A 13,501-nucleotide genomic window follows, 5' to 3' on the forward strand; every position below is an offset into this window, starting at 1 on the left:
CCTCTCCCCCCCCACTGATCTTCCCCTCTCCCCCCCCCCACTGATCTTCCCCTCTCTCCCCCCACTGATCTTCCCCTCTCTCCCCCCACTGATCTTCCCCTCTCTCCCCCCACTGATCTTCCCCTCTCTCCCCCCACTGATCTTCCCCTCTCTCCCCCCCACTGATCTTCCCCTCTCTCCCCCCCACTGATCTTCCCCTCTCTCCCCCCCACTGATCTTCCCCTCTCTCCCCCCCACTGATCTTCCCCTCTCTCCTCCCCACTGATCTTCCCCTCTCTCCCCCCCACTGATCTTCCCCTCTCTCCCCCCCACTGATCTTCCCCTCTCTCCCCCCCACTGATCTTCCCCTCTCCCCCCCCCACTGATCTTCCCCTCTCCCCCCCCACTGATCTTCCCCTCTCCCCCCCCACTGATCTTCCCCTCTCCCCCCCCCACTGATCTTCCCCTCTCCCCCCCACTGATCTTCCCCTCTCCCCCCCCACTGATCTTCCCCTCTCCCCCCCCACTGATCTTCCCCTCTCCCCCCCCACTGATCTTCCCCTCTCCCCCCCCCACTGATCTTCCCCTCTCCCCCCCCACTGATCTTCCCCTCTCCCCCCCCCACTGATCTTCCCCTCTCCCCCCCACTGATCTTCCCCTCTTCCCCCCCAATCTTCCAATCCCCCCCCCCAATCTTCCAATCCTCCCCCCCCCCCCAATCTTCCAATCCCCCCCCCCAATCTTCCATTCTCCACCCCCGGTCTTCCATTCCAGCGCTGGATGACGTCTCGTTCTCCCTCTTTCTCCCACCCCCCCCACCCCTCCACTCACGTTACAGCTCCTGACGGCAGCCAGCTTGTCAATCAGGCTAACTGCCGGGCGTGAAACCTGGAGAGGACGTTAACCATCATCAATCGACATGCGATCGCGTCAGAAACGGTAAGTTTTGTTCATGCGGGTTTGCCACGTGCACCATCACCACCCACCCCCCCGCTGCCAACCCGCCACCATTGCAAAATCGAGCCTATATTCTCTGGATGATTAGTCCAGGCCTCTGAATTACTAGACTGGTAACAGAACCACTACACTCCCCACCCTGCATTGTTGGTGAATTCCAGCTGCAGTTGACAAATTCTCTATTTGTGGGAGGGATGCATCATGGCAGTTGTAGATTTCGCCATTCTCCTGTGGAACCACAATATCCAGAGTTTACAACAACCAGAGTCGCTCGCAAAAGGAATGTTCACCAATGAGAACTGTGAGGTATGAGCAGCAGAAAAAAAAATCAAAAATATAAATATTTCACTTTTTTAGCTTTTTATACTGTTGAGCCATTCAATAAAAATTCTGAAGAAATAAGTGTTGTTTGTAATAAGATTTTTTTTTTCTATTCCTGAGTGGGACTGATGTTTGTACCAGTGCCATGGGGAAATATTTATAAGATGTTTTGATACCTAGCTTGGGCATTGCAGCCGGAGTCTGACAGGCCAGCCCTGAGCTTGGCTAATGGGCACCTGGCTCCAAGTAATTGTCGTTGGAGACTCAGTGGTGAGAAGAGCCTTCCTGGTGCCACCTTGACAATAGATTCAGCAGAAACACAAATCCAACGTGGACAGTAAGGGGAAGAAAATATATCCTTTATAATCACGTTAATAACTGAGGGGAGGGAGAAAGGCAAAATAAACAAATGTGTCAAGTTTAAGAAAGCATATACTGCAAATCCAAATTGGAAGCAAACAAAAATTGTGTAAATAATTGAAAATAAGAAGTTTTAGGAAGGGAAGGACAAAATTATTTGCATCTTAAGCAGGTTTTATAAACTGGTAGGCAAATAGTACCACAAATATAGCTGTGAGGTCACACATCTTTCATTAGCAGAGCATAAAATCTCCTTTCTGGTTCTGCTGGCAAATCATGTAACTTTGGGTAGTTTGGGGAAGTGCATATATGTCTATCTATATATGGGCAGGCGTATTATAACAAGAGGAAAATGATGTGCATTCACCATATGACATCCAGCATAAATGCCCCTGACTTCAGGAAATAGGCTGGGCTAGGGGTGCAGGCAAAGGACAGGCAGAAGTCCTGCCCAGGCAAGGGATCTTCCACTGTTGCAACTGCACAGAAATTTTTGGGCTCAGGAAATTAATATTTTTATCTTTGTCAGTCAGGTGAAATATCACTTCAGTAAACTTGTTGTTATCATGATGCACAAACCACTAGACTGAAATGGGACAGTAACAACTATCAGAAACTGCACTCCAGGTCCAGCACTACCCATGAACAATGCCATAAGAGATCCACTAGTGACTGTTCAAATCCCATTTCTAGCAAGCTTTAACCTGGCAGCACCAGAAAACAAATAGCTTCACACATGAAAAGACGAAAGGACCATTTCCTCATTGGGCCAGAAAAGCTAAACCGAAACTACCTCCTGTATAACAATGGGAAAGGTCCTTTCTAAATCAGGATCAGGAGCCTGTGTGATTTCTAGCATAGTACCACCTCAATGCTGTCTATGTGTTGGTAATATCAATGGTGAAGACTAAAGCCACTGCATAATTAGTCATCAAAATTAAGACACCAGAGGCATTCCTGCTTCTTTAATATGATTTCTACCCTCCCTCCACAGTTTAGTGCCACAAATAACGGGGGACGGAGAAGATTTACAATACACATAACATATTATTGAATGCCCTCAAATTGTGCAGTTGCAAAATTTAGTCAGATATAATTAAATATGCTTGTGACAAAACATTGTGTAATTCACTATTGAAAAAGTTGACATATGTTACCCTCTATTTAGAAATGCCTGAAGTACCTTGCTACATGATTAATTATAGGAGCAAAGTTGGTTGGTCCATAAAGTTGCACAGACTTTAGGCTCCGGTAATAAGCTTCCATAACCCCTTCAATTCCTTGGCAATATGGATTATGAGGGTTTCCATTCTGCAAAAAAAAGTGGGGAAATAAAATATATCATAGGCTACGAATTATTAAAAAGTTACAATTTTATTTCCAGGAAAAAATTTCAAAATATTTAAAGAAAGAAACTCAGCAACGGCATTAGCCTTGAAATTCTGATCAGGACCAAGGTGGAATTCCAGCAAATGTCTAAATTTTGGACCAGAAAATGTGGTGGGACCTGGGTCTGTCGTGAATCCACCTCAAATTTTAGCGGCACACATTTACTGGTAGTGACAGGGGGTTTTGGACAGATCTTCTGTCAGTGCCCTGACACCGACAGGCCATTTCTGGGGGACTTCTGGGGATACTCTCAGAATACCGCCCAGAACGCCCTCATAAGGCCTCAGCAAAACTGCCAGCTGAGAGCTGACGTGAATCCTGTTGACGCCTTTTGAAAGGCCCCCTGAAGCTCGACAGAGGAAGGTAATCGATCCTAGAGAGAATCAATTATCTTTCTTGTCCTGGTAAATTTCTTCTTTTGGAGGTGAAGACTTTTTTCCTTCTGTGTTCTTCAGCCCAGAATGGATTTTGGAGCAGCTCTGGGACTGCTCTGCCTTTGAAGGACAGATCAGGGCAGGTGCTGCTCAATTATTCTTGCAGGCACCTGGAGCACACCCCAGCTTTGTAATGGCCCCACTCCTGCAATTTTGGATGGGATCACTATCTTCACCCATCAGCAGACTTAAGGCCCTCTCTGTCGTACTTACACCAGTTCTGAATTGTGGGCTTAAATATTAGGTACTAAACCCCAGAGGTATTGTAATGTATTTATTTTTCTTCCTCAAACTGTTATTTTAAAAAATAATTAATTTTTAATGGCCCCATGGAATTTTCTTGTTCTTTAAAATAAATGCCCAAGCTAATACTTTAAAGAATGCTGACTTCAACTCTGATGATGGTATAAATGGGACCCAATGCCGATATTTTTGAATTTCTAATGTCCTGACCAAGACAGATGCCAACTTGCAACTTGTCTTGATAATAAATGGTATATTAAAAGGTAAATCCAGAACAATACTTCAAAATTAAACAGCGATTGCAGGACAAAAGTTCAAAAGTTCCGATGTCTTGACACAAAGATTGATCAATATATGGTACGGACGTCTGGGTATCATAGTGGAGGCTGTGATTGTGGGGTTGGGTGGGGGAGGGTCTGTAGGGTCTCTCTGGATGAATGAGCTAGGATCCCTGTCTGTCTTGTGATCTTGACTCACCCCAAAGTTTCTTGGAAAATATTACTGTAATTTTGTACAATAGAATGACACAATCACTCCACAATTTATTTGACTTGGGAACTGGGACAGGAGACAAGGGGATAAAAGCTACAGAAATGTTTATATTAAAGCAGTCCAAAATCTCCACTTATAGCTACAGTTACAAATTACATGCAGTCATTGTCAGCAAAGTAAGCACTGGTTCTGCTCAAGTTAACCAAATTAAATGGAAGCTTCACAATAACATAAATGATATCCTCCACAGAACGTTCAGTTCAAATGCTTTCATCTGAAAAATCATAAGAGATCTGAATGTTTACCTCTTAATTATCTAGCTAACCCCTGCTTCTAGTATGTTATTTTAATCTGAATATGTCTGTAAAATAGTCTGATGCTACAAAAAGTTATAACAAGAATCTCTCTTTATTCCAGATATTACTGGACCTCCTCGGGGCCCCTGACTGGCTTGGGGCCACATGCAATTGCACGGGTTGCACAGTCCTAATGCCGTCCCTGTTTCAAAGACAGGGATAGCTGCAAATGAAGACAGATATAAGCACACCTTAAGCACCTAGAGAATAACAAATAGGCTAGCAAGACTGAAATGAAGAACCGTTATGGAAATAAAACTTCTGGCAAGGCAATTATTTGGAAAAAGTACTCCAATATTGAGAAGCTAAAATTAAGTTACCCTTGATGGTACCCCTTTAGGTTATGTAGTTATCAAATTCAGCAGCTTAGTAAAAATTTTCAGCAGCTCAAGACTAGACTTCAGTCTTTCTACTGTAAGTAGAGATACATGTAGATTTCAGTAACGACTTCTACAGAGTAAAAAAGTGACAAATTACAGGACAATTTAACCTTGCAAATTCTACATTTCATTACACTAGTAACAAAGTCTGCTTGTTGACCATGTTATGAAATGCTCACATTCCCCAGCAGGTAATTGTTTTTTAAGTAGGTACAGCAGCACACATTTCACTTTCCTAATAAAAATATCCAAATGCAATAAAAACAACCAATTAGGCTTCCAGCCTTTGAAACTAATAGCTTTATTAATGTTTTTATAATCTGGGGCTACTGACTTCTATGAATTTCAAGCCCAGCAATTAAATTGATAATCATAGTGTGAAGAATAACTTAATTTCATCATGTGTGTTGGAGTTTAACCTTCATGTTCAATTTTAAAAATTGCTCTGATGAGTTCTGTTAGTCTGATTTATCATAACGATTTACAAATTGCACATTTTATATTATTACCTCCTGCATTTGTTCTGTGTAGGATATAAGTGCTAGGAAGCATTCAAAGCTGTATGTGGTACAATGCAAAACCAGTACATACCTCTAAAAGGCAACGGCTCCACTTGTGTAATTCAGCAATCATGGTCAACACATGAGGTAAAAGACACTATCAAAGAAAACACTTACACAAATGCAAGGAAAAGTGGAAATCCAGCAGACTGGGAGAGCTATAAAAAGTAATAAATGGAGACAAACAAAGTAATAAGAGGTGCAAAACAGGAATATGAAAAAAAGTTTGCAAGGGATGTCAAAGCTAGCAACAAAAGTTTTTAGAAATATATTAAGAGAAAGAGAGTGGTAAAAAGGAATGTGGGCCCATTAAAGACAAATGCAGGAAAGACAATAAAGGACAATAAGAAATGGCGGACTTGTTAAATGAGTATTTTGTATCCATTTTTACAGTGGAGAAAGAGGACAAACTACCAGCAGCACAAGGGAACCTAAAAATAAGTTAAAGGAAATAACTTAGTGGGTTTAACATAATTTTTTTTTTAAAAAGTGGTAATTGAAAAAAATAATGGCACTTAAGATGGACAAAGCTCCAGGACCTGATACTTTCCACCATAAAAAAAGGTGAAGATATTGCAGAGTATCAGTCATAATTTTCCAAAGCTCTCAAGATGCAGGAATTGTGCCTTTGGATTGGAAAATTGCAAATGTCACTCCACTATTTAATAAGGGATGGGGGGGGGAAGAAAACAGGGAACTAGAGACCTGTTAGTTTAACATAATTTATGGGGAGCATTTGACTGTATCAGCTGATCAAAGAGAGTCAGCATGGATTTGTGATGGGTAGGTCATATCTGACTAATCTGGTTGAATTTTTTGAGGAGGTCCCTAGCATGGTGGATGTTATCTATATGGATTTCCAGAGCGCATTTGATAAGGTTCTGCACAAGAGATTATTAGCAAAAATGAAAGCATACGGAATTGGAGGTAACCTTGTGACATGGGTTGGTAATTGGTTGGGAACTGGGAGAGAGAGAATAGGAATAAAGGGACCCTTCTGCGATTGGCAGAATGTGCTGTTCCCTAGGAATTCATACTGGGGCCTTAGCTTTTCACCATATATATTAATGACTTGGATGAAGGACTAGAGAGTTGTATATCCAGGTTTACAGATAACACTGAAGGCCCAGTAAGTTGTGTCGATGGGAGTAGGAAGTTACAAAGGGACATAGACAGATTAAGTGAGTGGGCAAAACTGTAGCCAATGGAGTTTAATGTGGAGAAGTGTGAGGTCATCCACTTTGGATCCGAGAAAGACAAATCGGAATAATTTCTTAATGGTGAGAGACTAGGAGCTGTGAACAAGCAAAGGGATTTAGGTGTCCAGGTATGCCAATCATTAAAAGCTAGTGCACAGGTTTTTTAAAAAAAGTAATCAAAATGGAATGTTGGCCTTTATCTCAAGGGGGTTGGAACACAAAAGTGAGGAAGTGAAGCTTCAGTTGTATTGAGACTTGATCAGATACCATCTAGAGTACTGCGTTCAGTTTTAGGCACTGAACCTCAGGGGCTGAATGGCCTACTCCTGTTCCTATTCATTACACACTGCATATAGGTACATATCCCTCACTGGTAAATGCCTGCCGGTCATTCTTCTGCATATCTGCAAACTGTGAAACCACTTAATTCTCCTACCTTCTGCGTAATATAAAACTTAAGCTTGGTGTCACCTAATTACTGTCTGTCCTGGGTGACCATTTTAACTTTTGGATGGCCAACTGGTGGAGTGTGCCCACAGCCTTGTTTAAACAGAACCAGCGAGCTGCCCACCCCATGCAGGCATCCTGTGCAGCTCACTGGATTCAGGCCAGCACAATATCAGGAGACCGAGAGACTGCCTAGTAATTCTGGGGGAGAGGGGTAACGATCATGGGCAGGGGAGCCCAGGGTGGAAGTGGCCCAGATTATTGTTGTGGGGCCCAGCGGAGCTTTCCTGCCTTGGCTCCACAGAACAATTTAAAATGTACCTTTTGGAGGCCTCTTCGATTGTATTGCCAATAAAACCAATTGGAGAGTACAACGCCTTCGACCAGTTCTGTCCTAAAATGGCAATCGGGGTCCTATGTATGTCATAGGACCCCAATTTGCACATTAAAAGAGCCTACCACCTGAAACAGGCGAACACTTCGGCCACCCATTGGTTTGGCCCGTGTATAAGTGGCAGCAGGCAGAGCTTCGGCATTAACAGGGCAATAAGTCTACTAACCCCATTTTGAGGTTGTTACTGCCCTGTCAAGACTGATTTCGGCAGCTTAAAAGCGACCCTTTACTCTTTTCAACACATGTGGTGATCTACACTATGGGCCCTGGTCCTTCACTTATGTTACTCAATTTTAAAAAAGCATGCTTCACTGCACACTGTAGGTTGTTTGAATCTAAAGAGATGGTTAACTTTATCATAAGTAACTCTGGATCATGTTGGCCACTCTATTAGTACTCTTTAATTTGATGGGGGTTGCACTCATCAGGGTTCAGTGTATTACTATGGGAATATCCACACTTTGGGGATAATTTTCCACTTCACTGCCTGGGTGGTAATGCAGTGGAGCAGGTCACCCGCCCATTGTAGAACCCGTCCGACTTTCAACCCATTGATTTCAATTGGATGAAAATCGGGAGGGTTCTACAACGGTTGAATGATCTGCTCTGACAGGTTCCCACCCAGGTGGTGAAGTTGAAAATTACCCCCTTTGTGTTAGGAAATCCAGGTTTGGTATAGCATGGGTTAATAGCTCCTCCTACCGTACTGATGTGACATTTCCCGCACCAGCTATTGTTGTGGCCTCTTTGAGCAAGATAGATCAATACCAACTGCAAATGCCTTACACTTACACCAAATCAAGCCAGGACAAAATAGTTAATTCAATGGGTTGTGGTCTTATTTTTCACACTGGTGATCTTCAATCAATATAAAGAACTATTTTTAGCTTTGTGTGTCTGATATAAATCCTTAATTTTGGCCACCACAAATAATTGAGAGAACAAATGAATGATTCATTAACTAGCAGAAAACCTATAAAACTTACAGACCAACTGTTAAGGCCAAATGTTTTGTTAATAGTCAACATATGCTTTCTGTGATCGAAAAAAATACTTGCAAAATAATCATCTCACCAAAGCAAATTCATGTGAAATTCTCCCATCTGGAGGCAACTTGGCACCAAATCCTAATGCTGGGAACATCTTGTCACTGTCATAATCCTGAATGATTTCTCCTACGGCTTTCAATGCCATGGCATAAGTATTAAGTTGATAAGGGTTCATGTAATGGAGAGAGGTTGGTTGAGCAGGGTGACCTGTAATAAAAATAATTTGAAAGTATAACTTAAATAAAAACACAGATCAGACAAAAAGTAGTATTGAAAGTCTAGCTGCATTAAACTTGCCAACATTTTATGTCAAAATATCAGCTGCAGATAAATCTATGTTTACCATAGAGAGCAGAAATTTAAGCTCATTACAAAAAGAATGAAGAGATTAGGAATTTTTTTTTTACACAATGTGCTTTTAGGGCATGGAATACTCTACCAGAATCAATGGTGGAAGCAGAATCTATAATGGCTTTAAAAGGAAAATGGATAAATATTTCAAAAAGAAAAATTTGAACGGGTATGGGAAGAGGGCAGGGGAATGAAATTAAGTAAATCATTTTCAGAGAACTGGCACAGACACAATGGCTGTAATTTCTAAAGACCTTGAAATATTTTCAGCATGTGTTGTGAAGATAATAATATACCATTACATTATCACACTCAAGGCTAGGTCTTAAATAAAGAAAAACTTTAAAAGTGAACGTAAATCATTGCGCATTACACATCAGAGAATAATGACATTGATGTCCGTGATTTACTACTGCACCATTGCAAAGTTCATGGTATGATCACTGAGAAGTTGGATCACTTAATTTGATCCTCTATGTACCTCTGTGTGAACTGTATTACTCTATTACTTAAAGTATCTATTAACCTACTTGTGGAGCTGCAGGATAAACAATATGAAATATTTCAAATGGAATTATTTCCTAAAGTGACAAACCAGAGGCAAAAGGAATTTGCAGATGTAAACAACTTCAACCAATGACCCAAGTCAAACATGATTTGACTTATTAGATTTGGATCCCAAGCAATTCTTTGTGTATTCTCCATTAATGACTCAGAAATCAATTTACTTCTTTTAAAAATGCAGACCAGAGGCCTGGACTAATAATCCAAAGAACACAAGATCAAAACGCACCATGGCAGTTAGAGAATTTGAATTCAGTTTTAAAAATCTGGAAATAAAAAGCTGGTACCAGTAAAAGTGACCATGAGGCTGTCGGATTGTTGTAAAAACCCAATTGGTTCACTAATGTCCTTTCGGAAGGAAACCTGCCTTCCGTACCCAGTCTGGCCTATATGTAAGTCCAGTCTCACACCAATGTCATTGACTCTTTACTGCCATCTGAAGTAGCCTAGAAAGTCACTCAGTTGTATCGAACCATTACAAAGAATAACTCTCTACCTAATCACATTTTGGGATTACCTTTACCACATGGACTGCAGCGATTCAAAAAGAGGGTTCACCACTACCTTCTCAGGGCAGCTAGGGATGGGCAATAAATTCTGACCTTGCCAGTGACACCCACATTCCATGAATGAATTAAAAAAGTAGATGACAAAGCTCTTTTTTAACTTCCCAGTGCCTTAGCCTAACTAAAAATTCATTAAAAACATTGCTGCACTTTATCTTTCCATATGATGCAGGATAGAACCTCATTTCTATCACAGAAATATCTTATCCTCTTACTTCAACATAAGGTCAGATTTTTCATCACTCATCATGAACAGGTGGATAATGTAGCCCACTGCAATTGCAAGGCATCCATTATCAAATGCCAAGTATTTCTATTACAGCACCCACATTATAAAATAACTTCTCAGTGAAACAGACTTCAATAACAGCATAAGTCAACTGAAACAATTTAATTAGTTTCCATCAAGCACCTTTAGACTTCCTGAATACACAATTGCATTTATACAAAAGAAAAGTATTAATTAATTGGTTTAATAAAGCTCTTAATCCTTTGGAGGTCCCAGTTTATTAAAATCTACACTATGAGTATAATTTTCACAAACATTTGTGCTGACAAATTCTATTTTCCTTTTCTTTGTTCGGTGCAAACAGTTTTTAATGTAGGCATCCAGAATAGAATTTCACCAGAGTTTGTTCCTCTAAATACTTTAAGTAGGTTGCACACAGATATATGGGGCATGATTTTATCGGTGGGGGGGAGGGGAGGGCGCGGTGGAATTCCTGGTGGGAAACCTGGAAGTATGGGTTTCCCGGACGTCCTTAAGATTTTGATGTAAGGACGTGTTTTTTGACAATTTCCCGCCCGACAGGCCGGCCTGATCGACAGGCTGGCCTCAGTCGGACGGGAGAAGAAGAAGGAAGAGGAAGTGAAAAGGTAAGTGTTAGATATGGTGAGGGGCTCAGTCATCATTGCGGGAGGTGGGTCGGTCGGTCATCGGGGGTGGGAGGTCGGGGTCAGGGATCATCACGGGGGTCGGAGATCGTGGGGGGTGAATCGGAGATCTGGGGGGGTCAGAAACCATGGTGGGGGGGTCGGAGACCGTTGGGGGGTGATCAGAGATTGTGGGGGGGGGTTTCGCTGTAGGTAGGATTGTTGGACCTGGGGGAAGCGCTCCTGCTCCTCCGGGCCCACGAGCTCTGCTATGAAGGCGCTTACCTGCAGTTTTGGGCCTTCTAACCTCCTCTCACATGGCGTGAAGGAGAAGGCCCGGGATCCCAGCCCCCAGGGGTTAAATACAAAATATCTGTCAAAATGGAGGCCCGCAGCTCTTGCTGACCGACCCGCCTCCTAAGAGCGGGTTGGTCGCCCGCCCTTCATCCCACTTCCATGAAAACTGGAAGTGGGCGGGATGGAGGCGGGTTTTAGATTTTTTAAATTTTTACTGCCTTCCCGCCCCCAACTCACCCGTTTTTCCCATTTAAAATCATGCCCATGTACTCAAGGAGCAGTTTTTATCTAGCAGATGCAGTCAAAGTGCCTAGAGCAATTAAAACCAGATTTCACCTGATTTTAATTCAGTGAACAGAATAATAACTGACAAGGCAAAAAAAGGAACAAATTGCTAAGGAATGTCTGAGGTACATTCACATTGCTGGGAGGAGGGTAATTCCACTTTTTGAAAAAGACCTGTAAGCTATTTAATTTGCTGAGTATATTTCTGTAATTCCCAAAGAAAATTTGCGATCCAGAATTAACCTTTATTTTTCAGTTTATAATTTTCAAACAATAAAACATTTGGTTTATTAGGAGTGGAGAATCTGGCACTTTTAAAAAAAATCATCCAAGGTTTCAGATCCAGAATTTTGGGTTGCTGGTAATGAATACCCAAGTAGTACTTACCTAACAAGTTTTACTGAAATCTTCACCACAATTGTGCTGATTCTTTTTTTCTCTTCTTCTGAACAAGTGATTCCTTGTTGGGATACAGTTCCACAGCACTGGTCACCCTCAGGTACCTCACCCGTGTGGTCATTATTCATGTGTGTGTCTTGCCAGCGAGTATCGGCAGGACATTTGACCACGGGGAGGTAGAAATCACAGCCTAGCCCAATCCTGTCGCCACCTGATGTCCACAAATGCACATTTACAGCGTGGGTCACTGGACACGATGAAGAGTGGAGAGTCTGAGCAACTTCCCCCTTCTTAACCCAAAATCTAGTTGTAACACCTCTATGCTCACCCCAGCTGAGATCAGCTAACTGATTGTCAAATGCCTCTATTTCAGAAGGTCATCAATCATCGTCAGAACTATTTTGAAAGACTACAGTATTGGTGGAGGCAGAACTAGTCTGGACCTGAGTCAGTGTATAAAAAAAAAGAGCAAATCGATCCTACCACTCCAGACTGGATGGTAGCACACAGCCTGCCCCATTTTAATGAAAATGCCATCCTGTGTCTGATCTAGGTCAATGTGGCGAGTGCCTTGCTCATACCATCTGCACCTGTGCTAGTCTATCCGTTCATTGAAAACTCTACTGAATCACTGCATTTGTACGTGAAGAATCTTCTCAGTGATCGTAGTGATCTGTATAATTAGCTTTTAGTTAACCTTGTTCAAGTTTTTCCACCAGTCTCCTGAACCAATATAGAATTATCTCCATGATAAACATAACCAAACATGATTGGGCTACTACAAGTGTTAAAAATCTCTTCCACAATTTCTCTCATCACAGGCCACTCTTCTCCTAGGGGATTAGGGCTTAGCTTGTGCTCTATTCCTGGGGCTTGGTTTCGTAATCTGGGACATTCTTCCCTATTTTTATTGGCCTTCTGCATGTGTGCAACTTCCCCTCACTGCCAGATTTCTGGCATCTGTGAATGCACATCAAATTATGTCCCCCTATTCAAGTTTTTTGCAACAGTTGCACATGCTTAATTAATATCCTCCTTCCAGTCTGACCAGAATTTATGCTCCATGATGCCCTCACAGCCTGCTCCCGCAACTCATTGTTGTTTTCATGACCTGATCCAAGGCCTCTCCCATGTTTGCATGGGATCGTCCTGGGCCTCTCCCTACATGCAGAGCTGAGTGTAATTCAGGCACCCTTGCTGTTTGGTCTTCCTGGAATCCTTGATATCAATGCGCCTTTTCCCAGTGCATCCACATGCCATTTCTGTTCCTGCACCAATCCCACCCGCCCCCCCCATACTAATTTCTGATGCTCTACATCTATGCCGGTAAAGTGCCCGGCAGACAACACACAACCTGCAGCCCTTCACTGGCTACTAGTACTCGACAAAGTGGCCCTGGCACTCCTCATCATCCACAAGGCTCAAATGTTTTGATTCTGACCTTGGACATTTGTGGCCACAGTGAGCCAGTCAACCAGGCCTGGACGATTGCAAATGACCACCTGTTCAAGTGCTGGTCATTGGAGACTTGACATTGGAAAACTTCCAATGGCAATGGTACAGAAGTGACAACTTCAACAAGAACTACAAACCTGTGGGAAGGGGG

At 42.4% G+C, this 13,501-nt stretch overlaps 1 protein-coding gene across 1 annotated transcript in view; it reads right to left on the reverse strand.

Moving 5' to 3' along the window:
- The window catches only part of LOC137341585 (copine-8), a 342,934-nt gene that overhangs the window by 40,120 nt on the left and 289,313 nt on the right, over positions 1 to 13,501 (reverse strand). Inside the window, exons 15-16 of the mRNA XM_068004804.1 lie at positions 8,586 to 8,767; positions 2,801 to 2,928 (exon numbers count right to left, since the gene is read on the reverse strand). Of these exons, the coding sequence (XP_067860905.1) occupies positions 2,801 to 2,928; positions 8,586 to 8,767 (310 nt within the window). The remainder of the gene's footprint in view (positions 1 to 2,800; positions 2,929 to 8,585; positions 8,768 to 13,501) is intronic.

This window comes from Heptranchias perlo, chromosome 24 (genome assembly GCF_035084215.1).
Source record: "Heptranchias perlo isolate sHepPer1 chromosome 24, sHepPer1.hap1, whole genome shotgun sequence".
Classification (NCBI taxonomy): Eukaryota; Metazoa; Chordata; class Chondrichthyes; order Hexanchiformes; family Hexanchidae; genus Heptranchias; species Heptranchias perlo.